Consider the following 25719-nt stretch of genomic DNA (forward strand, 5'->3'; position numbering starts at 1 on the left):
CACTTAATCAAAGCCCTCTTTTGGTATAGCAAAGAGCACTCGTCTCCAACCAAGCCGGTAATTTGTACAAGTCCCTTATCAGTTCTGTGATACTTAGCTTGCAGCTGTGAGGCAATTCATAGTCCTTCTTCTTTCACAAAGTGAAACACACTTTGCTCTGGTTTAGTTTCAAAGCGGGGAAAAATCAGCACACAAAAGGTCAAAGTCAGTAAAGCAGTCACGAAACACAACGATCAGATAATCCTCCACAATGGCCAAACCCACAGGCTGCTCTTTATAGCAGCCTCACTAATGACCACAGCCCCACCCAACCACAGGTGGCCTCATTTTCTTTGATAATAATCTCTCAGTTGTTGGTGCCTATGCATCACTCTCCGCATGCGTGGCTGTATCATTCACTCTTGTTCTGAATCCAAGGAGGAGCTAGATAATTGATCTCCTTCTGAGCTGTCTGCCTCACTCTCCTCCTCCCTGTCACTCATGTCTTCTTGATCATAGGAGCCTTCATCAGATTCCACCGGGGGGGGGGGGGCAAAACAGGCCTGCAGCATTTGGATGTCTCCCCTACATCCACAGTCCTTGGGGCAGGAGCTGGGAGAGAGATAACCAAAACACCACCAAGTTGAAAGTTCACCTACCTTGTCCCTCACACCCACAAACTTGTCATGTTGCCCACTCAGATTGTGCCAGTGTGGCCAGTCCTTCTGCTTCTGCCCAGGTGGGTGGGCACAGGATGACTTTGAACCCCTCGAAAGAATGCTTTGTGGCTGCATCCATTCCCTTGTGAAAATCCCCCCCTTCCAGGTTCCCATCAACATCAGGCCTTCTAGAGATAGTGTGGCAAGCCATTAATTTATCACCAACTATACCGGCTTGACGCTTAGGACCATTGTGGCATCCCTGTGGTCATGTGATCAGAAACCAGAGGCTGGGCAACTGACTCACATTTATGACGGTTTCAGGGTCCTGGGCTCATGTGACCTCCCTTTTGTGACCTTCACAAGCAAAGTCAATGGGGAAGCCAGATTCCACTTAACAACCGTCCTATTCATTTAACAAGTACAGTGGTACCTCGGTTCTCGAACGCTTTGGTTCTCGTACATTTCAGATACCGAACAAAATTTTCGGTAAAAATTTGCTTCGGTATCTGAACAAAAATTCGGATACCGAACAGCCACAGAAAATTTTGTTTGTTATCCGAAATGTTACCGCCCGCTTAACAGCCTCCCAGTCTCTATAGTCTAACCTCTCCAAGCTGCAGGAAGGGTGGGGGCGGCTGCAACACCGGCAGCTTCGGGGGGCTCCTTTCCTCAGTGCTTCATCTTGTGCACCAACTTTCTCCTTCCTGGCGGCAGCAGTGGTGGCGGCAGCGGTGGTGACGGCAGCGGCTTCCCTTCGAGGAGCAGCAGTGCCGGGAACGTCACGTGATAAAGGGAAGCCGCCGGAGCCATCTCAGCAGTTGCCGCCGCTCCACCGGCTTCCCTTCGTTACTTGACGTTCCCGGCGCTGCTGCTCCTCGAAGGGAAGCCGCTGCCGTCACCACCACTGCCGCCAGGAAGGAGAAAGTTGGTGCACAAGACGAAGCACTGAGGAAAGGAGCCCCCCGAAGCTGCCGGGATTGCAGCCGCCCCCCCCCCTTCCTGCAACTTGGAGAGGTTAGACTATAGAGCTCCTCAGATTTTTATCCCATAGGAAATAAAGAACATAGATTTAATTGGTTCCCAGCGAGTCAACAGGGGCTGGGAACCAATTAAATCCATTTCCATATATATTTATAAATTTAATTCGGTACTCGACCAAATCGGTTCTCGACCACACTTCTGGAACGAATTGTGGTCAAGAACCGAGGTATCACTGTATCAGAATCAGAATAGCCAAGTTGGAAGGGACCTTGGAGGTCTTCGAGTCCAGCCCCCTGCTCAGGCAGGAGACCTTATCCTCATTTGAGGCAAGTGGCTGACCAGTCTCTTCTTAGAAGCCTCCAGTGATAAAGTGCAAGTGATTCACTTAACGGCGGGTAAAATGGGGCAAAACTCCCCTTAGCAAATTTCTTACTTAGCAACAGGGACTTTGGGCTCCTTTGTGGTCGTCGTAACTCGAGGGTGCCCTGTATTTGCTCTGATGGTTTTCTCATCCCAAAGTAAACGGTGAGGAGCCTGCAAGGAGGAGTATCCTGGCCCCAAACCTTTTGCACCATCTTAAATTGGGGTTTTTAAGATTAATTTTAATATTAGATTTGTTCACATTGTCTTTTTTATTGTTGTTAGCCGCCCCGAGTCTTCGGAGAGGGGCGGCATACAAATCTGATAAATACAAATACAAATACCATCTGCTTCCCAACTCGAATTTCCCATCATCGCCAGGCTGGCTACTTTAAAATTCTTTGCGTTTCTGGTCAGAAGAGAGGATTGGGGGGGGGGGATGTGGTGTGACCACGCTGCATTCCTGAAGAAATGAAATCCAAAAACTAAATGAGGATTTATAAGCCCATTAGATTTATAAATGCTCTCAAGAAGGCAACTATGTAAATTGACTTGCGCGGTGCAAATGATTTCTGATCGTTATAAATGCTGTATATTAAATTTCCCCCAGCTCCTTCGGTGACAAGGGCCCCTTTAAACCAGAACAGAGGATAGTAATATATGGAGGAGACAGCGGTATTTTCAAGAAGGCTCTCCTGGTTTGCCATTACCGTTCAAGACTGATGTTTATTTTCTTGCCAAATGATAAAAGATTGCCACTTATTTAAGAGCTTAGCGTTGAAGAATGTAAAAAAAGAAACCCACATAAAATGCTCTCTGTAAGCAAAGAGGCCGGTCGGATCATGAGTAATGATGTTAAAAAAAATACAAAGGAAAAAACCCTACTAATCAAAGTAAAAAGAGAGAAAATAGGACAGAAAATAAAGTTCAGCCCTCAGGACAGTAAAATAGGCTGGAATCTTCTCCCTGGTGGAGACTTCCCACGCGTCCAAAAAGAATTTTCCAGAAGGATCGGATCAAAAGTCCTCGACTTACCATAATTGGTAGGTTATGACCTATAGGTTATGACCTATAAAGCCCTTCATGACACCGGACCAGATGATCTCAGGGACCGCCTTCTGCTGCACGAATCCCAGTGACCAGTTAGGTCCCACAGAGTGGGCTTTCTCCGGGTCCCGTCAACTAAACAATGCCGCTTGGCGGGACCCAGGGGAGAGCCTTCTCTGTGGCAGCCCCGGCCCTCTGGAACCAACTCCCCCCAGAGATTAGAATTCCCCCCATCCTCCTTGCTTTCGTAAGCTGCTTAAAACCCACCTCTGCCGCCAGGCATGGGGGAATTAAGATTCCCTTTCCCCCAAGGCCTTTACAATTTTATGCATGGTATGTCTGTATGTATGTTTGGTTTTTTATATTAATGGGTTTTTAATTGTTTTTAGTATTGGGTTATTATTATATTCTGTCTTATTATTGTTGTTAGCCGCCCCGAGTCTTCGGAGAGGGGCGGCATACAAATCCAATGAAGAAATAAATAAAATAAATAAATAATTGTGTTACGGGTAGTTAGTCTTCGGCTTACGACCACACAGCGGAGTCCAAAATTTACACCGCTAAGTGAAACATCCGTTAAGTGGTGTTTACGGCTTTTCTTGCCACCGTCGTTGAGTGGATCGTTGTGACTGCTAAGTTAGTTGCGTAGCTCCCCCGTTGACTTGCTTGTGAGAAGATCGTAAAAGGGGATCACGTCTCTCTCTCTCACACACAGAGTGCGACTGTCGTAAGTATGAACCGGTTGCAACGGCGTTTGAATTTTGACCTTGTGACTACGGGGAAGTAGCTACAACAGTCATAAGTGTGAAAAACGATCCTAAGTCATTTTTGCCTCCACTGCCATTGTAACGTTGAACGGTCGTTAAATGAGCTGTTGTAAGTCGAGGACTTACAGCGCCAGCCATTCGTATATAACAACGGTGGCCAGAAAAGTTGCAAAAACAGGACAAAATTCACTTGACAACACTCTGGCTTCGCAGTGGGAATTTTGGGCTCAATTTATAGTTATAGTTGTCCCCAAAAATGCTCTTTTTTTTTTCTTTTCAAAACAGCAACTTTTTTCTTTCTTTCTTTTTTTTTGAAGACATTTAGCTTCCCATCCAAGAAGCTTCTTCAGCTCTGACCGGACTCTGTGGTTGTAAGTCGAGGACTCCCTATAATTATCTTAATTGACTAATCATCAAGGTCATTTTTGACTCTTAGTAACCACATAGATAGATTTTTCTCTCTGTCTCTATAAACTGGTCCACCAGAGCTGGGTCCATCTCCCTTGGTGCTGGTCATCTTTTTCTGTTTCCTTATTTATACAGGAGGAGAAAAAAGCTGGCCAAGTCTTGGTCACCGTTTTAGATTTCCACCTGGAGGTTTGGCAGTTTAGCTGACCCCCCCCAAATTCCTCCCTTCCTAACTCCCTCCCTCCCTCTCTTCCCCTTCTCCCTCTCTTCCTTTCTAATTCCTTCCCTCTCTCCATCCACCTCCCACCCGTCTCTCTTCCTTCCTCCCTCCCATCGTCCCTCTCTCCCTTCTTTCCTTCTCCATCCCTCTCTTCCTACGTTTTTCCCTCCCACCCTCCCTTCCCCTATCTTCCTTCCTTCTTTTCCTTGTCTCTCTCCCTCCCTTCCTCTTTCCTCTCTGCCTCCCTCCCTCCCTTCTTTCCTTCTCCATCCCTCTGTTCCTAGGTTTTTCCCTCCCACCCTCCCTTCCCCTATCTCCCTTCCTTCTTTTCCCCGTCTCCCTCTCTCCCTTCTTCTTTCCTCTCTGCCTCCCTCCCTCCCTTCTTTCCTTCCTTCTTTCCTCCCACCGTCCCTCCCTCTTTCCTTCCTTCTCCCTCCTTTCTCCCCTTTCTTCTTTCCCCGTCTCCCTTCTTTTCTCCCTTCCTTCCTCCCTCTCTCCCTTCCTTCAACTCCTTCCTTCTTTCCCTGCCTCCCTTCCTTTCTTCCCTTCCAATATCTCACCAGCAGAGATTAGGCACCAGCAGAGAGGTGGTGGAAGGGGTTGGTCCCTCTTGGTTCTGTCCAACTGCTCCACTAGGTATTGTGTTCAAGGTCCCCCCAGCTAATTATGAGGACACCCCTGCAGGTCACCATATGCTTAAGAGCAGTTACAGTGGGTTCCCCCTCCTCCCCCTCCCCAGACTGAGTAGGGTTGTGCAGACAAAGCAGGAATTCCGTCAACATTTGGAGGGTTTATGGTTTTATACTTTTTATTATTCTCTCTGCTGCAATCCCAAATTTTGCTGTCTAGTTTATTTGCAGAGGGAGGGGGGAGGCACGCATGCATATGTGTTGCACGAAGGTATTTATTATTTTGGGGGCACTTGGTATTGCAAACTGGGGGTGACAAACCAAAGGTGGACCATTGGAAGGTAGACCTGTCAGACGCCTTTATTTGTTCCATTTCCTGGGCTTTTATAGATCAATGATGGCATGCACGCGCATACGTACCCAATATTTCCTGCTTTCAATGCAGCCGCAGGCTCCTTGCGCCAGAGTAACAGATTGAAAATGGCGCAAATCCCCCATAAGACTTCATAAATAACCTAGGCGTAGCTGCAGGCTTCTGACTGTCTAGAGGGAGGCTTAAGAAACAAGGGAAAACTGCCTGCTTCACAGAAAAGGAGATTTATGAACGGATCGGCTACCGACAGCTCAGAACGATCGGGTGCTCGGACACCCACTCTGGGGGCACCCTCCTGTTCGAGTCTTCCCCAGCCGTGCGCTCCCCAAATGCCTGCGGGCGGCTGAAACCATCCTGCCTTGCATAGGATATTCGCATTGCTTTCTGGCACATCTGGAACACCCCAGCCGACATGTATTCGGCAAAATGCCACCAAATAAATTAACCAGGGCACAGAGAGGCTCAGTGCTTGGAAAGCGAATTTGGCTGTGCAGCTGGCTGGGCCCGAGATATATATCCCCCCCCCCCCAACATGACTGATTATAACTGCCAGTCTCTTTTTCCAGCTGTGCAATTGTAACTGTTTCCGCACGGAACCCATTTGGGCCCCAAATAAGGAAACGCCGAAGGACAAAAACGGAGCCCCCGCACATGAAGGGGTCAATTGCTTCATGCTTGTGTTTGGTTGGCAGAGCCTCCGGAATTTCCTCGAACGGTCGGCTTCAGAAAAATCCCTATTCCACGTTTAATTTGGGAAGAAAAATTGGCCCAATGGGTCGAAAATGCTCTGAAGTTCATTTTAACAGGCTCTTCAGCTGCCTGCTTTCTAATCCTCAATCCTTCCATCCCGTCCTGATTTATACCTTGAATATCTCAAGGCAGTGATGGTGAACCTTTTTTTCCTTGGGTGCCGAAAGAGCGTGGGCACACGCTATCGAACGTGCACGAGTGCCCACAGCCATAATTCAATGCCTGGGGAAGGTGAAAACAGCTTCCTCTGCCCCCCAGAGGTCCTCTGGCGGCCGGAAATGGCCTATTTCCCAAACTCTGGTAGGCCCAGGAGGCTTGTGTTTCGCTCTCTCCAGCCTCCAAATGCTTCCCTGGACCGGGGAAGGGTAAAAACGCCCTCCCCCATCCTCCCGGGGGCTCTCTGGAAGCCACAAACGCCCTCCCAGAGCCTCTGTGTGAGCCAGAAACCAGCTGGCCAGTATACACATGCGAGTTTTCGGAGAGGGGCGGCATACAAATCCAAATAATAAATAATAAATAAATAAATAAATGTTAGGTCCCACAGAGTGGGTCTTCTCCGGGTCCCGTCAACCAAACAATGTCGCTTGGCGGGACCCAGGGGAAGAGCCTTATCTGTGGCGGCCCCGGCCCTCTGGAACCAACTCCCCCCAGAGATTAGAATTGCTCCCACCCTCCTTGCCTTTCGTAAGCTGCTTAAAACCCACCTCTGCCGCCAGGCACGGGGGAATTGAGATACCCTTTCCCCCTAGGCCTTTACAATTTTATGCATGGTATGTCTGTATGTATGATTGGTTTTTATATAATGGATTTTTAACTGTTTTTAGTATTGGATTATTGTTATATACTGTTTTATTACTGTTGTTAGCCGCCCCGAGTCTGCGGAGAGGGGCGGAATACAAATCCAATTAATAATAATAATAATAATAATAATAATAATAATAATGTTGGAGCTGAGCTACGGCAGCAGCTCACGTGCCAGCAGATACAGCTCTGCGTGCCACCTGTGGCACCCATGCCATAGGTTCGCCATCACTGCCTCAAGGTAGTCCTTGACATACGACCGCAGCGAAGAGCCCGAAATGTCTCTTGCTAAGTGAGAAATGTGTGGAGTGACTTGTGCCCCATTTTACAGCTTTTCTTGCTACGATTGTTCAGAGTGGCCAGCAAACCTGGAAATCAGGGAATTATCAGCGAAATCGTGGAAAAAAACCCGGAATAAATCAAGGGGGAAAACCAAACTGTATTAAAATGTTTAAAAGTCACACGTGCAGCCATATCAGAGGGCACAGGAGGCGTTGCCCTATGACCGCTCCAGTGTGCATGTGTGTGCTAGCCAGATGATATTTGGCCTTCAGGGAAGGCCGTTTTGCTCTCAGGGGGCTTCTGGGAAGCCCTGGAGTGCAAAAAACAGTCCAGGCAAACCAGAAGTTTGGAAAACATCTTTCGGGGCTTCGGGAAGCTTCCTTGAAGACTACAGAAGTGTGAAAAAAAGCCCATTGGGCAAACCAGGAGTCCGTTTTCCCAAACTTCCGGTTTGCCCGTTTGGCCTTTTTTAAACCGTCCCAGGCTTCAGTCAGGCCTTTGGGCATGTGCGGAGGCCAGAGGGGGTTGTGCATATGCGCAGGGGCAGCATAGGAGGTGTACATTCATGGGGGAGAGTGAATGGTTGTGGGCATGCTGGCACACGCACGCAAGCACGCACACTTTTGGCACATGAACCAAAAAAGCTTCGCCATCTTTGGCTTACAGGGTTCGTCATCTACCTTCTACTGCTAATGCTCCCGTCCCCAATGCCCCCTTTGTAAAATCCAAATTAAAGTGGTTATTGCACTCTTAAAAGCCAATGGCCCGGCCAGGACAGATGGACATGCACTCTTTATGGTGAGACGTCCAGTGTGTGCCAAGCCAAGAGTTTTATAACCCAAACGTTATGGTCATCTGTCTATAGTGGAGAATTAGTTTTTCATTTGCTCCTCCTTTCCACATCTCTCCACACACACACACAGCAAATTGTCCAAGTTATTTGTGTTGCTAACTTTAACACCGCCTTGAGTCGCCTTGAGAAGGCTGACATAGAAATCTAATTATTAATAATAATTATGAAGAACAGTTGCAAGAACTGGGCATGGCTAGTTTAATGAAAAGAAGGGCCAGGGGAGACAGGATAGCAGTCTTACAGTATCTCAGGGGTTTCCACAAAGAAGAGGGAGTCAAGCTATTCTCCAAAGCACCTGAGGGTAGAACAAGAAGCAATGGGTGGAAACTAAACAAGGAGAGAAGCAACATAGAACTAAGGAGAAATTTCCTGACAGTCCAAACAGTTAATCTGTAGAACAGCTTGCCTGTTGTGAATGCTCCAACACTAGACGTTTTTAAGCAGATGTTGGATAGCCATCTGTCAGAAGTAGTGTGGGGTTTCCTGCCTAAGCAGGGGGTTGGACTAGAAGACCTCCAAGGTCCCTTCCAACTCTGTTGTTGTTGTTGTTGTTGTTGTTATTAATTATTATTATTATTATTATTATTATTATTATTATTATTATTATTATTATTACAACTGCAGTGATTCGCTTATCAACTGTGGTAAGGAAGGTTGTAAAACAGGGCAAAGCTCACTTAATAACTGTCTCGGTTAGCTGCAGAATTTTGGGGCACAATTGTGCTTGTATATTGGTGGACGTCCTGCAAAGCAAAGGAAGCTCTGATGTTGTTGAGAAGGGAGCATTTAGCCTGCAGGCAAGGACAGCCCAGGGAATCTGCGAAAGCTCGCCCCGGGACAAGAGTCCCACCAATATCAAGGAAATGTTGTGATCGAATCATGAACGAAAAGATGCAGAAGGAAGATTACACGAGGATGTGTGAACGACAAAAATTAAAATAGTTTTTTAAAAATTATTTTAATTCTTAAATATATTTTTTTTTAAAAAAAAAATGGGGTTTTTTGACATTCGCATGTCATTGTGTGTCAATTCCATTTAATTAAATTGCTGAATTTAGTTGGCTGTGGCTAGTTGGCATGTGTTGCCATCCCACTCCAGGGGAACTAGAGGCTAAAACATAGGAAGAACAGTTGCTGGAATTGGATGGGTCCAGTTTTATTCTGTCTGGGTCACTCCGGCAGCCAATACCAACCCAAAAAGAGAAGCCAGACACACCGGTAAAAGGCAAAGGCAGTTTATAAAATTCAAGAAAAACACAGGTAACAGAAAATGTCCTTACAAACAGGAAAATGCTGTATCTTCAGATATATCCACAAAGGCAAAAGTCCATGCATCAATACAGGATTCTTGCTGCCAAGCCGAGGCTGTAGATAGCAGACCTACACCTCCCACGGGTCTTCCAAATTGCTGGGCCACAAGCCAGGAACAGAGACGCCGAGAACAAAGCAGGACACCGTAACGCCAACTGATAACACTCCACATGGCTTCAAGGGCTTACCTGCCTTTTAAACCCTGCTAAGGAGGACCACACCCAAGCCCAGCTGTTCCTAATTCAGTGCTGATAATACTTCTTTAATTACTCCTTTCTCTGATCTGAACGTCTCTGTCGCATGTCAATGATGGCTTGTGCGTCATCACCTAATGACTCCAAGCTACTGGCTGGGGAGAGGCCCCCCCCCAGGGCTCTCATGCTGTTCTCCTTCATCCCATTCCTGACTTTCCTCTCCCCCGTCCGACTGCTCAGCCCCCTCCTCTTCGCTGTCATCCTCCTCCGGGCATGGAACCAGCAGAGACGCAGCCGGTCCCTGAGCAGCCTCAGGCTGAACCACAACAAGGGGTTGCCACAAAGAAGAGGGAGTCAACCTATTCTCCGAAGCACCTCAAGGCAGAAGAAGAAGCAACGGATGGAAGGAGAGAAGCAACCTTGAACTAAAGAGAAATTTCCTGACAGAACAATTTAATCAGTGGAACAACTTGCCTCCAGAAGTTGTGAATGCTCCAAGACTGGAAGCTTTTAAGAAGAAGCTGTTTGTCTGGAATGGTATAGAGTCTCCTGCTAGAAGACCTCCAAGGTCTCTTCAAGCTTGGTTATTCTGCTTAGAACTCCCTTGTGAATCCAGTTTTGGTCACCACACTATAAAAAAAAAGATATTGAGACTCTAGAAAGACTGCAGAGAAGAGCTACCAAGATGATGAGGGGACTGGAGGCTAAAACATGCAATGAATGGTTGCAGGAACTGGGCATGGCTAGTCTAGTAAAGAGAAGGACCAGAGGAGACATGATAGCCGTCTTCCAATATTTGAGGGGCTGCCACTGAGAGGAGGGGGTCTGGCTGTTTTCCAAAGCACCTGAAAGCCAAAGAAGGAATAATGGATGGAAACCAATCAAGGAGAGATTCAACCCACAAATAAGGAGAAATTTCCTGACAGCGAGAACAATCAACCCATGGAACAGGAGTTGCCTCCAGAAATTGAAAACATTCCCAACACTGAAAGGTTTTTAAGAGGAGACTTGACAACCATTGGTTTGAAATGGTATAGAGTTTTCCTGGCTGAGTCACGGGTTGTACTAGAAGACCTCCAAGGTCCCTCCCAACTTTGTTATATTCTATTCATTCCCACAACCAGGAGAGAAATAACAGAGGGGATTAAGACATTCATTCATTCATTCATTCATTCATTCATTCATTCATTCATTCATTCATTCATTTTATTTCACTTCTGTCTATCTCTATCTATCTAGCTATCTGGCTATCTATTTTATTGACATCTATCTATCTATCTATCTATCTATCTATCTATCTATCTATCTATCTATTTTATTGACATCTATCTATCTATCTATCTATCTATCTATCTATCTATCTATCTACATCTATCTATCTATTTTATTGACATCTATCTATCTATCTATTTTATTAACATCTATCTATCTATATCTATCTATCTATCTATCTATTTTATTGACATCTATCTATCTATCTATCTATTTTATTGACATCTATCTATCTATCTCTATCTATCTATCTATTTTATTGACATCTATCTATCTCTATCTATCTATCTATCTATCTATCTATTTTATTGACATCCATCTATCTCTATCTATCCATTTTATTGACATCTATCTATCTATCTCTATCTATCTATCTATCTATTTTATTGACTATCTATCTATCTATTTTATTGACATCTATCTATCTATCTATCTATCTATCTATCTATCTATCTATCTATCTATCTATCTATCTATCTAATTCGACTTCCCTGCCACCCCATCCCGAAGGACTCAGGGTGGCTTACAAAAAATAATATAATACAATACAAAAAGATACAAGCAATAAGAAGAAGTCGAATATAACATCTAAAACAAACCCCGTAATAAAACCCATTTGTAAAAAACAGTCATAATCACATGCATACACACCATTCATACAGTTTGGTCATGAAAGATGGACAATTCATGCCCCGTCCCCAGACCTGCTGGAAAAGCCAGGTCTCCGTGGTCTTACGGAAGGCCAGTAGGGTGTGAGCAGTACGGACATCGAGGGGGGGGGAGTTGGTTCCATAGAGCCGGGGCAGGCACAGAGAAGGCCCTCCCTCGCAATCCCGCCAACCTGCATTGCTTCGTCAACAGGACCTGAAAGAGGCAAACTCTGTGTGCTCTTATTGCTCTCTTAGAGGTATGCGGCAAGAGGTGGCTCCGTAGATAGTCTGGCCCTGAGCCACATAGGGCTTTATAGGTAATAACCAACACCTTGAAGTTTGCCTGGAGACTAATAGGAACCCAGTGCAGCTCGAGCATAGGTGTTATGTTATGTTATATTGATTGATTGATTGATTTGATTTGATTTGATTTGTATGCCGCCCTCTCTTTAGACTCGGGGCGGCTCTCAACATATAATAAAACAATTCACAACAAATCTAATAAATTTTAAAAAATTTAAAAAACCCATTATTAAACCAGACATACACACAGACATACCATACATAAATTGTATAGGCCCGGGGGAGGGGGGAATGCCTCAATTCCCCCATGCCTGACGGCAAAGGTGAGTTTTAAGGAGTTTACGGAAGGCAAGGAGGGTGGGGGCAGTTCTAATCTCCGGGGGGAGCTGGTTCCAGAGAGTCGGGGCCGCCACAGAGAAGGCTCTTCCCCTGGGACCCGCCAGACGACATTGTTTAGTCGACGGGACCCGGAGAAGGCCAACTTTGTGGGACCTAATCGGTCTCTGGGATTCGTGCGGCAGAAGGCGGTCCCGGAGATACCCTGGTCCGGTGCCTTGAAGGGCTCTATAGGTCATAACCAATATATGGGTGTACCGAGGCATCTCCATGACAGCTCTCGCGCCTGCATTCTGGACTATTTGTAGTCTCCGAACACTCTTCAAGGGTAGCCCCATGTAGAGCACCTTGCAAAAATCGAGACTAACTAAGGAGAGACATTCCACCTCGCCCGCCTCCGATGGCCATGAGTGGTCCAGCAGAGACCCTCTCGAGGGCCTCCCCTTCCCATTTGCCTAACTTTGCTAAGCAGGCAGACTGGACCCCCCCCCCCCCCGTTGCTTTTTCCCATCAGCAAGAAAAATAGCCCCAGCGGCTGCCCCATTAGACCCATTCCCTGAGATTTATCAGAAAGCACTTTGGCGGCACACAGCCCGAGCCCATTTTTATGTTTATGGTGGGTGTCATTAGCAAAGCAGATTTAAAGCAAGCCGTGACTGGTAGCAATTGGCTTTTCCCCCCTCCTCCTTCCCAATCAAAAAACCTCATCTCTATTAACGGATTCGTGTGCAGCTTGCAAAAGTGATGCATTGGCCCAGGTTGTGCCAAGCCTTGGAGGTGTCAGGAAACGTGGGTTTTGTGTGTGTGTGTATGTCTTTGGTTAACAGCCTGCATTGTTGCACCGGCCTAGGAAACATAAGGCCGTCATAGGGCAGTTTATATTCAGTCAGAATTGACAGTTTTGGTCGGAGGGGTGATGGACAAGTATGTTCCTTTTCCCCAGCTTTGGAAAATTGCAAGGCTGCCACAGGGGAGTCAACCTGTTGTCCAAAGCACCAGAAGGCAGGACGAGAAGTAACGGATGAAAACTAACCAAGAAGAGAAGCAACCTGGAACTAAACAGGAATTTCCTGAAAATTAGAACAATTCATCAGTGGAACTGCTTGCCACCAGAAGTTGTGGGTGCTCCATCAATGGAGGCCTTTTAAAAAGAGACTGGACAAGCACTTGTCTGGAATGATATACAGTCTCCTGCTTGAGCAGCGGGGTTGGCTAGAAGACCTCCAAGGCCCCTTCCAATTCTATTATTCTGTAGAATAAGAGTTATGCTTAGACTGTAGAACAGTGTTTCCCAACCTTGGCAACTTGAAGGTATCTGGACTTCAACTTCCAGAATTCCCCAGCCAGCATGGAGGCAATATGGTGATTCCGGATTCAGAGTCCGAAAGGAGTTGGGCGGCTTATAAATGTAATAAATTAACTCCATAAACCACTTAGAGAGGGCTTTAAAGCACTGTGAAGCGGCATGTAAGTGTGCTACAGTGATACCTCGTCTTACAAACCCCTCATCATACAAACTTTTAGAGATACAAACCCGGGGTTTAAGATTTTTTTGCCTCTTCTTCCAAACTATTTTCACCGTACAAACCCAAGTCGCCGCCACTGGGAGGCCCCGCCGCCGGACTTCTGTTGCCAGCGAAGCACCCGTTTTTGCACTGCTGGGATTCCCCTGAGGCTCCCTTCCATGGGAAACACCACCTCCGGACTTCCGTGTTTTTGCGATGCTGCAGAGGAATTCCAGCAGGGGAATCCCAGCAGTGCAAAGACGGGAGCTTCGCTGGCAACGGAAGTCCAGAGGTGGGGTTTCCCAGCAAGGGGAGTCTCAGTGAAATCGCAGCATCGCAAAAACATGGAAGTCCGGAGGTGGGGTTTCTCGTAAAGGGGAGCCTCAGGGGAATCCCAGCAGTGCAAAAACGGGCACTTCGGCTGGCAAAAGGGGTGAGTTTTGGGCTTGCACGCATTAAGCGCTTTTCCATTGATTCCTATGGGAAACATTGTTTCATCTTACAAACTTTTCACCTTAAGAACCTCGTCCCGGAACCAATTAAGTTCGTAAGACGAGGTATCACTGTATTGCTATTAAACGACTAGGCCCCAAAACGAAATTAGTCAGGACAAACCCTGTAGGAGTAGGCGGCACATAAGTCAAATTAAATACACTGCTCAAAAAAATTAAGGAAACACTCAAAGAACCCATCCTAGATCTGAATGAATGAAATATTCTCACTGAATACTTTGTTCTGTACAAAGTTGAATGTGCACAACAGCAGGTGAAATTGATTGTCAACCAGTGTTGCTTCCTAAGTGGACAGTTTGATTTCACAGAAGTTTAACTTACTTGGAGTTATATTGTGTTGTTTAAGTACAGTGTTCCCTCGATTTTTGCAGAGGATGCGTTCTGAGGCCGCCCGCGAAAGTCGAATTTCCGCGAAATAGAGCTGCGGAAGTAAATACACCATTTTTGGCTATGAACAGTGTCACAAGCCTTCCCTTAACACTTTCAACCCCTAAATTACCATTTCCCCTTCCCTTAGCAACCATTTAGATTATTACTCGCCATGTTTATTTATTAAAGTTTATTAAAAAATATTTATTAAAGGCAGATGAAAGTTTGGCGATGGGGTATGATGTCATCGGGTGGGAAAAACCGTGGTATAGGGGAAAAACCCGCAAAGTGTTTTTTAATTAATATTTTTGAAAAACCGTGGTATAGACATTTCGCAAAGTTCGAACCCGCGAAAATCGAGGGACCACTGTATTCCCCCCCCTTTTTTTTGAGCAGTATAAATAAACCCGGTGGCTGCTATAGGCTCCTTTTGGTTTTGTGTCATTTTATTTATTTATTTATTTCATGTTTTATTTATTTCAATGTTGTTGCTGTTGTTGTGAATGTGCTGCCCGTGGGAAGGTGCTGCCTCGTGTCGGAGGGCGAGATGGGGCCCGGCTCATCCCTTTGATCTCCAGGAGCAAATTCCCCAAGTTAGCTTTGAAGTTAAATAAGTTAAATAGGGTTGAATAAAATTCAGGAGGGAAGTGTTTTTAATAGGAAAGTGAACACAAGAAGAAGGGGGCACAATATCAGGTTGGTTGGGGAAAAGATCAGGAGCAACGTGAGAAAATATGATTTGACGGAAAGAGTAGTAGATGCTCGGAACAAACTTCTAGCAAACGTGGTTGGTAAATCCACAGGAATTGAATTTAAACATGCCTGGGATAAACATAGATCCATCCTAAGATAAAATACAGGAAATAGTATAAGGGCAGACTAGATGGACCATGAGGTCTTTTTCTGCCGTCAATCTTCTATATTTCTAGTTGACGGGTCCCGTCAACTAAACAATGCCGCTTGGCGGGACCCTGGGGAAGAGCCTTCTCTGTGGTGGCCCCGGCCCTCTGGAACCAACTCCATCCAGAGATTAGAATTGCCCCCACCCTCCTTGCCTTTCGTAAGCTACTTAAAACCCACCTCTGCCGCCAGGTATGGGGGAATTGAGATACTCTTTCCCCTTAGGCCTTTACAATTTTATGCATGGTATGTCTGTATTTATGTTTGGTTTTTTATATTAATAGTTTTTTAATAGTTTTTATTATTGGATTATTATTGTACGCTGTCTTATTATTGCTGTTAGCTGCCCCGAGTCTCTGGAGAGGGGCGGCATACAAATCCAATCAATAAACAAACAAACAAACAAATAAATAAATAATCTCCCAACCGTAGATTGCAGGAGCAAGCAACTCAGCTGACAAAAGCGAGAAGGTGGGGAGGTGTGCATGTGCCTGGAACAACAACAACAACAACACACACACACAGCCCCCACAATAAAAGAGCTAGCCTCCCCCAGCAGTCCAGGAAGAGAAACCCGACCAGGTGTCGCTTTTATTACCTTCCATCAGTAACAAGCTTTGTTGGCATTGCGCAACAATTAAAACAGGTACTCAAATCACCTTGATAGACTACGGATGAGTGAAATGTTTGGTTGCAAATGTATCTTGCGCCTCTTTTTTTATTTTTCTAGCAATCACACCGCTGGGCTGGACTAGAGATGGACTCCAGCCTTACCTCTTTTTTGGGAAGAAAAAAAAAATTGTTTCTCTCCAAATATTCCATAAAATCTGTTGTCTTTGAAGGCAAACAGAATGCGACAATTCACTCCTGGACAGCTCACAGCAGAACACAATTCAACAATTCAAATTAAACTATTGGAAATAATTTTTAAAAATAATTTTAATTTTTTGTCACTCTTGTTTCATTTTGTCCTTTTAATAGCAATAATAATAATAATAATAATAATAATAATAATAATAATAATAATAATTGAAATAAATAAAAATTGAATAAATAAATTGAATAAATAAATAATTGTTGGTATGTCTCAATATAGCTAGGCTGCGAGACCTTCGTCATACGCTAAGCAGACATTAAGGAAGAGTGTGGATGTGTGATACAGCCAATAATGACACAGACTTAGTATGCTGAATAAGTATTATTTACATATATACAGAAAGCAGAAATAATCTACAAACCGCACATAGCAAGCACTAAGCAAAATACACTCCCCCCTCAAGGTAAAGGCAAAAGGTGAATGAGCAATGCAGCAGCATCGTCAGGAGGGAGTACTGGCGCCCTCTTATGGCTAACCAGCCAAAAACCTTAAAGTGATATTACAACTGTAAATATAATAAACTACAATAGGGCAGTTTAACATGGCAATCCCAAATAACCGTATGTACTATGTAATAATAATGATGATGATAATGATAATAAATAAATAAATAAATAAATAAATAAATAATTTATTAGATTTGTATGCCGCCCCCTCCGAAGACTCGGGGCAACTCACAACAATAATAACTGTTACAATGTAAAGAAATCTAATATTAAAAAACATTTAAAAACCATGCAACACACACATACCATACATAAAACTATAATAGCACTTAGACTTTGTGTGCCGCTTCATAAAGCTGGAGAAGGCCGACTCTGAGGGACCTAACCGGACGCTGGGATACATGAGGCAGAATTCTTATCCCAGAATTCCCCACACACTTCTGGCTTTGCGGACTGGGGGGAAAAGGTTACATGTGGCCAAGAACAGACATGCATGGAACTCCATTTACTCAAACACCGCGTGCACCGTTCACTTGGATGGCCCACCCACACTCGCCCGCTTCTCAAACAAATGAGGATGGGCATGCATGCGCTCTCACTCTCTCTTGCCAGCCATTTCTGCAGCCCTGTTGCAAACCCGTCACGGCCTATTAGTGGGGGCCACGGGCCACAGGTTGGGGACCCCTGTCTTAAGACCACCGTCACCCCCCTCCCTCCAATTCCTCCAGCCAGCAGAACCACAAGAGAGATGATGCTTCTGCTCTGCCAATCTCACACTACTTACCAGAGCTTACAAAACTTTTGTCAGACCCATCCTCGAATACAGCTCATCTGTTTGGAACCCATATCGCATCTCAGACATTAACACCCTTGAAAATGTCCAAAGATACTTCACCAGAAGAGCCCTTCACTCCTCCACTCGCAACAGAATACCCTACGAGACTAGACTTTCAATCCTGGGCCTAGAAAGTTTAGAACTAAGACGCCTTAAACAAGATCTAAGTATTGCCCACAAGATCATATGCTGCAACGTCCTGTCTGTCGGTGATTACTTCAGCTTCAACCACAACAACACAAGAGCACACAACAGATTTAAACTTAATATTAACCGCTCCAAACTTGACTGTAAAAAATATGACTTCAGTAACCGAGTTGTCGAAGCGTGGAACTCATTACCGGACTCCATAGTGTCATCCCCAAACCCCCAACACTTTACCCTTAGATTATCTACGGTTGACCTCTCCAGATTCCTAAGAGGACAGTAAGGGGCGAGTACAAGTGCACTAGAGTGCCTTCCGTCCCCTGTCCTATTGCTCTCCTATATCTCCTATACCTTTCTTCTATTCCTACATCTCTTCTTCTATTCTTTCATTGATATGTTCTATTCCTATACCTTCTTTTCTATTCTTTCTTTGATATATTTTACTATGCGTAGCTCCTCTATAACCTTTGTCATGTATTTTACTATGTGTATATAGATATATACCCACTAAAACCCTCATTGTGTATTGGACAAAATATATAAAATAAATGCTCTGCAAGGTTTTGGAGAGCATCCAAATTGGGGAAGAGTTGGGCTGCCTCTTTTTCCCCTTCGCATAGTCAGAACCCAGTTTGACACTCCATCTCCTTTTGCGCTGGGACCCTCTTTATTATGCAGTTATGCCATCAAATCTTAACCAACCGTCTGGCTGGGGCCCTTTCCCTGCCCCTTAATGTGCTGTTAGCTGCATTCATGCACCCTCAGGCTCCGAGGAGAAAGAGAGCTGCTTGCCAGCATGTAGCAAACCCTTGACAGGCGTCCATCACCAATGGGGCCTAAGGGGTTCCAGAAAGTACCGTATTTTTCGGAGTATAAGGCGCACCTTAGTTTTGGAGGAGGGAAATAGGGAGGGGGTGGAGAGGGAAATCTATCTACCAGGTAATCATCTGGCTAGCATCCTTAATCTGGTCAGCTTCAGCACATCATTTTATCCCCTGCTTAGGGCTAAAAAAAACCATCTTCGGAGGGAGTAGCAACGAAAGTAAGCCTGCAAAGACCTTAGGGCTGGAAAAAACCCCACTTCTTTGGAGTAGCTATGAAAAAAATCCTGCAAGCCCAGAAGATCATTAGCACCTTGTTGGGCTGGGAAAAAACTTTTTTGGAGAGAGTGGCAGTGAAAAGAAACCTGCAAAGACTTAGGGCTGGAAAAAAAACTTCTTCGGAGTAGCAATGAAAAAAATCCTGCAAGCCAGGAAAATAGTTAGCATCTTGTCAGGGCTGAAAATACTTTTTTGGAGGGAGTAGCAATGAAAACAAGCCTGCAAAGACTTAGAGCTGGGAAAAATCTTCGGAGAGACTAGCAATGAAAAACCCCTGCAAGCTGAGAAGATTATTAGCACTCTGTTAGGGCTGGAGGGGGGAAGCTTTTTTTTTTTTTTAAATTAAAAGCCACATTCGGAGTATAAGACGCACCCAATTTTTCAGCCCCTTTTAGGCGGGAAGCTGCATCTTATACTCCGAAAAATATGGTATTTTGCTGCTCCTGCGAGGGAATAAATAAGCTTAGCTCATTTGTTGCCTGGCGCTCACAAACTGTGCAGCTACTACCTCTTAGCGGGAAGCCTGACGGTCTGTTTTCCTCCTCTCTGTTGCAGGGATAACTCCAGCTTCCGAAACACCAAGATCGCCTTGTGACAAGGAAGTAGAGGATGCAACCCCCAACCGGCCCCCTCCTCGGTCCTGCCTGGAGACGGAGGCAGGGGAGATCTCGACGCCCTGCAGTCAAAGCTGGCAGGACGGCCTGGACCCTCGTCCCCCCAAGGTGGCCTTTACACCTGTGTCAAAGACTGACCTTCAGGCAGCTGGCCGAGCAGGGAAAACCGTCCTCAGCGTTCCTTGGGGCCCTTCCCACCGGGCTTCTTTCTGGGCAGCTGCTCTGGCTAAGGGCCCACGTCTGCCCGGAAGGTTTCCAGTATTATGAGGGTCTCTGCTACGGCAGAGGCCGTCGGAGAATTGGCACCCCTGCCTCTGCCAATAAACCATTAGGCTCCTAGTTGGTCATTGTCTTCCTCCTCCTCCTCGTGTCTCGTTTGCCAAATGGGAGGGGTGGGAATCTGGTGTAGAAAGCTGGCCGGGCTCACACGGGAATCCCCTTTGTGGATATGCAGCACAGTTCTGGAGACCTCACCTACAAAAAGATATTGACAAAATTGAATGGGTCCAAAGAGGGGCTACAAGAATGGTGGAAGGTCTTAAGCATAAAACGTATCAGGAAAGACTTCATGAACTCAATCTGTATAGTCTGGAGGACAGAAGGAAAAGGGGGGACACGAGCGAAACATTTAAATATATTAAAGGGTTAAATAAGGTCCAGGAGGGAAGTGTTTTTAATAGGAAAGTGAACACAAGAACAAGGGGACACAATCTGAAGTTAGTTGGGGGAAAGATCAAAAGCAACATGAGAAAATATTATTTCATTGAAAGAGTAGTAGATCCTTGGAACAAACTTCCAGAAGACGTGGTTGGTAAATCCACAGTAACTGAATTTAAACATGCCTGGGATAAACATACGGTATATCCATTGTAAGATAAAATACAGGAAATAGTATAAGGGCAGACTAGATGGACCATGAGGTCTTTTTCTGCCGTCAGTCTTCTATGTTTCTATGTTTCTATGAATGTGGGTTTGAACAGGTCCAAAGATGGGCGACAAAAATGGCGGAAGGTCTGAAGCACAAAACAGGAAAGACTTCATGAACTCAACCTGTAGAGTCTGAAGGACAGAAGGGAAAGGGGGGGCATGATTGAAACATTTCAACATGTGAAAGGGTTAAATAAGGTTCCTGAAGGAAGTGTATTTAATAGGAAAGTGAACACAAGGACAAGGGGGCACAATAAGAACATAAGCACATAAGAAGAGCCATGCTGAATGAGGCCAAAGCCCATTAATCCAGCATTCTGTGTCACACAGTGGCCCCCCAATTGTCCATGGGGATCTTGAGCAGAAAGAGAAGGCAAAACCCTCCCTTTCCCTTGACCTCCAACAAATGGTACTTAAGGGAATCCTGTCTGCCTCCAGCAACATAGAGGCGGCACACGGACATCTGTTTCAATAACCACCGATACACGTGGCATCATGAATCTGTAATCCTGCCTTGAAGCTATCAAGGCTGACAGCTGTCACGACCTGTGAATCCCATCAATCAACGACCCTCTGGATGAAGAAATATTTCCCTTTATTTGTCCTCACTTTCTCACCTATGAGCTTTAGGGAGGGCCCCCTCGTCCTAGTATTGTAGGATAGAGGAAATATTTTTTCTCTATCCACCTTTTCTATCCCATGCGTGATTTTATACACTTCGATCAAGTCACCCCTGAAACGCTGCCTTTCAAGGCTGAAGAGACCAAAGCGTTGCAACCTGGTTTCATAAGAGAGGGGCTCCATTTCCTTGATCATTCTTGTGGGAAGGAAGGAAGGAAAGGAGGGGAGAGGAAGGAAAGGAGAGGGGGGAAGGAAGGAAGCAGGCCCTTTTAGAAGATAGAGGAATGGTATTGTAAGATTATGATTACTGGGTAAGAGAAAGAAAGAGGCAGAACAGAAAGGTAAAGGAAGGAAGGAAGGAAAGAGAAAGAAAGAAAAGAAAGACCATTTAGAAGACAGAGGGATGGTATTTTAAGATGATTACTGGGTAAGAGAAAGGGAGAAGGAAGGAAGGAAGGAAAGAAAAAGAAAGCCCATTTGGAAGACAGAGGAATGGTATTGTAAGATGATTACTGGGTAAGAGAGAAAGGGAGAAGGAAGGAATGAAGGAAAGAAAAAGAAAGCCCATTTGGAAGACAGAGGAATGGTATTGTAAGATGATTACTGGGTAAGAGAGAAAGGGAGAAGGAAGGAATGAAGGAAAGAAAAAGAAAGCCCATTTGGAAGACAGAGGAATGGTATTGTAAGATGATTACTGGGTAAGAGAAAGAAACGGAGATAGAAAGAAAGATAAAAAAGGAAAGGAAGGAAGGAAGAAAAAGAAAGAGCCCATTTAGAAGATGGAGGAATGGTATTGTAAAATTATGATTACTGGGTAAGGGAGAAAAAGAGGGAGAAGGAGAGAAAGGAAAGGAAAGGAAAGATGTTCACCACTGAACCACCTTCCCTCCCTCCTGCTCTCTAACACAAGCAACCAAATTCAAAGCCAACTTGAGTCTCACAGCCCTCTCTGAAATAAAGTTGCAGAAAAGTCTCGGAAGCGGCTTTGATCCCGGCACCCGTCGCGTCCCGCAGCCCCGACACTTGGGAATCAAAGGACCATCGCCTTAGCCACCCCGAGACTTCCCTCTGCTTCAAGGGCAGCTCTGCTCTTTGTGGTGAAATCTTCTCACGAACCCCGAGTAGCTGAGTAAATTAATGAGGGAGATAAAAACCAGAGGGTTTTTTTTTTTCATCATTTGTATATTAAACGTCCTGCGGCTGCCTTGACACGGCATCCCAAGCTCGTTCATTGCGGTGTGCAAACATCACTCAGTTTTGGATCTCTGGATCAGCTGTGGATCGCTTTAGCATCCATTGATTGGGACACTAGGCGACCAAAATATACTTAACATAAGGCCAGTGAAGCCATACAAGGATAATGCTAAGCAAGCATTGTTTGTGTGTCCAGGGAGTCCTTAATGTACAGTTGAACCCAAAATTTATTTATTTATTGGATTTAACACTGGAATTTTTTAAGATGTTTGTTAACCATCTGTCTGAAGTAGTGTAGGGTCTCCTGCCCAAACAGGGGGCCAGACTAGAAGACCTCTAAGGTCCCTTCCAACTCTGTTATTATTATTATAGCAGTGTTCCAATATCTCAGGGGTTGCCACAAAGAAGAGGGACAGAAGTTATTTTTCAAAGCACCTGAGGGTAGGACAAGAAGCAATGGGTGGAAACTAAACAAGGAGAGAAGCAACCTAGAACTAAGGATAAAGTTCCTGACAGTTAGAACAATTAACCAGTGGAACGGCATGCCACCCGATGTTGTGAATGCTCCAACACTGGAAGTGTTTAAGCAGATGTTGGATAACCATTTGTCTGAAGTAGTGTAGGGTTTCCTGCCCAAGTAGGGGGTTGGACTAGGAGACCTCCAAGCCCCTTCCAATTCTGTTGTTGTTGTTGTTGTTGTTGTTGTTGTTGTTGTTATTGTTATAGCAGTGTTCCAGTATCTCAGGAGTTGCCACAAAGAAAAGGGAGTCAAACTATTCTCCAAAGCACCTGAGGGTAGAACAAGAAGCAATGGGTGGAAATTAATCAAGAGAGAAGCAACTTAGAACTAAGGAGAAATTTCCTGACGGTTAGAACAATTAACTAGTGGAACCACAAGAAGAAGGCGAAGGAAGGAAGGAAGGAAGGAAGGAAGGAAGGAAGAAGAAGAAGAAGAAGAAGAAGAAGAAGAAGAAGAAGAAGAAGAAGAAGACCATCGGAATTGACAAAATCTCCACCTGTCAATTGCAAAAGGCCGCTTTATTGGGATCAGCACACATAATTCATTGCTACATCATGCAGTCCTAGGTGCTTGGGAAGCACCTGACTGGTGCTGAAACACGAAATCCAGCGTAGTGATCTCATTTGTTGTGTTGTATTGACTTATTATTATTATTATTATTATTATTATTATTATTATTATTATTATTATTATTATTATTATTATTATTATTATTATTATGCAGTCCTAGGTGCTTGGGAAGCGCTCGACTGATGATGAAATACAAAACCCAGCGTAGTGATCTTGTTTGCTGTGTTGTATTGACAATAATAATAACAATAATTAATGATAACAATAACCATTTGTCTGAAATAGTGTAGGGTCTCTCACCAAGCAGGGGGTTGGACTAGAAGACCTTCAAGGTCCCTTCCAACTCTGCTACTCTGCAATGGTCTGCAACAGCCTCCTGTGCTCTTCACTGCATCCTGATGCAGTCGGTGATGGGGGTGTTTCTATTCCCCCCCCCTTGCTCTGCACCACTGCAGCATTTCAACATTTATTATTCCGCTAAATGCGCGACCCCCGCTGTCTCCAATATCGGCTATGGTGAGATTTGCGTTCCGCTTATAATAATAGCACTCCGGTGCTGTAAGCCTGACAAAATACCCGTGTAAAAGCCGCCTGATGCTGCCAGCTGTGCTTTCCTACCCGCCACTGTTGCATTAATTGTTTTGCAAATGATGGCACTTCAGGCTTTAGTCTCGCTCCCGAGCCCAGCTGGGCCCGGGACAAGTTTGCGGCGGCTGCTCCGGCGAAGCGACTCATCCCATGCTCAACACGAGTCATGCTGCTCCCGCTGAGCCTGGTATAAGGAAGAGGAGCGTTCGTCTCTCTGAGCCCTTGGAGACTTCGGGCCGGCTGCATTTTAATTTCCCTTGAAAAAAGAAAAAAGGAATGAAAAATGGTTTTGTTTTAAATGTCAAGTCTCGCATTGGGGGAGGCTGCTGTCTGAGCTGCGTGGTTTTCTCGTAGAGGTTTCACGACCCAACCAGGTGACATCAGCAGGGTTAGTGGAGTTTGTGGAGTGGAGGAGGAAGAGGAGGACTGTGGGGGTCGTTGTTGCTCTATGGATGTTGGGGGGGGGGTTGCAGACCTTCTAATAACCCAACTAGGTAACATCATCAGAGCTAGAAAGATGGAGGAGGAATGGGAGGAGGAGGAGGAGGGAGAGGAAGAAAACTGTGAGGTTGTTGGTGATCTCTGATTGTTGTTGTTATTTTTGCTGACGTTCTAATAACTCAACTAGGTAACATCATCAGAGCTAGAAGGGAAGAGGAGGAATGGGAGAAGAAAAGGAGGAGGAGGAGGGAGAGGACGAAAACTGTGAAGTTTTTGGTGTTCTCTGGTTGTGGTTGTTTTTCCAGATGTTCTAATAACCCAACCAGGTGACATCATCAGAGCTAGAAGGGAAGAGGAGGAATGGGAGGAGGTGGAGGAAGAGGAGGAGGAAGAAGAAGAGAAGGAGGAAGAAGAAGAGAAGGAGGAGGAAGAAGAAGAAGAGGAGGAGGAAGGAGGAGGAAGAAGAGAAGGAGGAGAGAAGGAAGAAGGGGAGGAGGAGGAAGAAGAGGAGGAGGAGGAAGAAGAAAAGGAGGGGGAGGAGGAAGAAGAAGAGGAGGAAGAAGAAGAAGAAGAGGAGGAGGAGGAGGAAGAAGAGGAGGAGGAGGAGAGAAAGGAGGAGGAGGTGGTGGAAGAGAAAGAGGAGGAGAAGGAGCAGAGAAAGAGGAGGAAGAGGGAGAGGACGAAGATTGGGGGGTCCTTTGGTGCTGTTTGAGTTGAGTTGTTTTCCTGCAGACATCTCATTACCCCGCTAGATGATATCATCAGAGCTGGACGGGAGTGGAGTTTGCGGACTGGAGGAAGAGGAAGACTGTAGGATCCTAGATGAAGGTTCAGGGGCCGATCTGGGCCTGACCAGACTTTAGACTAAATTGTGGGAGCTGAAGTCCACACATCTTAAAATTCCCAAAGTTGAGAAACTGATTTAGAGCAGTAGTGGGTTTCACTTACCTTGTCTATTGGTTTAGAATGGTGAATGCACGCGCGCCACTGGGCATGCGCAGAACCTTCTGTGCATGCGCAGATCATCTGTGATGATGTCCAGGTGGATGGGTGGAGCCTACCACCACCAGCGCCTCCACCAGTTCGCTTGATCCGGGGCGAAGCTGTAGCAGCCCACTCCTGATTCAGGCTAGAAACCAGGAGCAAGGCAACTACAAATTATCTTGAATGACTTTGGCCAGCTCCTCTCTCTCAGCCCTGTAAAAGATGGGAATGGCAAGCAACCCACAAATGATCTGTCCTGCACATTGGCAAAAAGAATCAGAACAGCAAATACAATCTGGACAGACAAGACCTTGCAGACAACCCTCCCTCCGTAAAAGACCTTGGAATACTCATATCAAAGGACCCAAGTGCCAAAGCCCACTGCAACAAC

The 25719-nt window shown here is 45.4% G+C and overlaps 1 protein-coding gene across 4 annotated transcripts in view; it reads left to right on the plus strand.

Moving 5' to 3' along the window:
- EIF4E2 (eukaryotic translation initiation factor 4E family member 2) overlaps positions 1-19822 on the plus strand; it is a 48165-nt gene extending 28343 nt beyond the window's left edge. For 2 of the 4 annotated variants that reach the window (XM_070753788.1, XM_070753786.1), the window contains 2 exons: positions 4114-4167; positions 19425-19822. In XM_070753788.1, the coding sequence (XP_070609889.1) occupies positions 4114-4167; positions 19425-19464 (94 nt within the window). In that variant the 3' untranslated portion in view covers positions 19465-19822. The remainder of the gene's footprint in view (positions 1-4113; positions 4168-19424) is intronic. The other 2 variants (XM_070753789.1, XM_070753787.1) reach the window with 1 other exon arrangement.
- Positions 19823-25719: the final 5897 nt, after the last annotated feature.

This window comes from Erythrolamprus reginae, chromosome 5 (assembly GCF_031021105.1).
Source record: "Erythrolamprus reginae isolate rEryReg1 chromosome 5, rEryReg1.hap1, whole genome shotgun sequence".
Classification (NCBI taxonomy): Eukaryota; Metazoa; Chordata; class Lepidosauria; order Squamata; family Dipsadidae; genus Erythrolamprus; species Erythrolamprus reginae.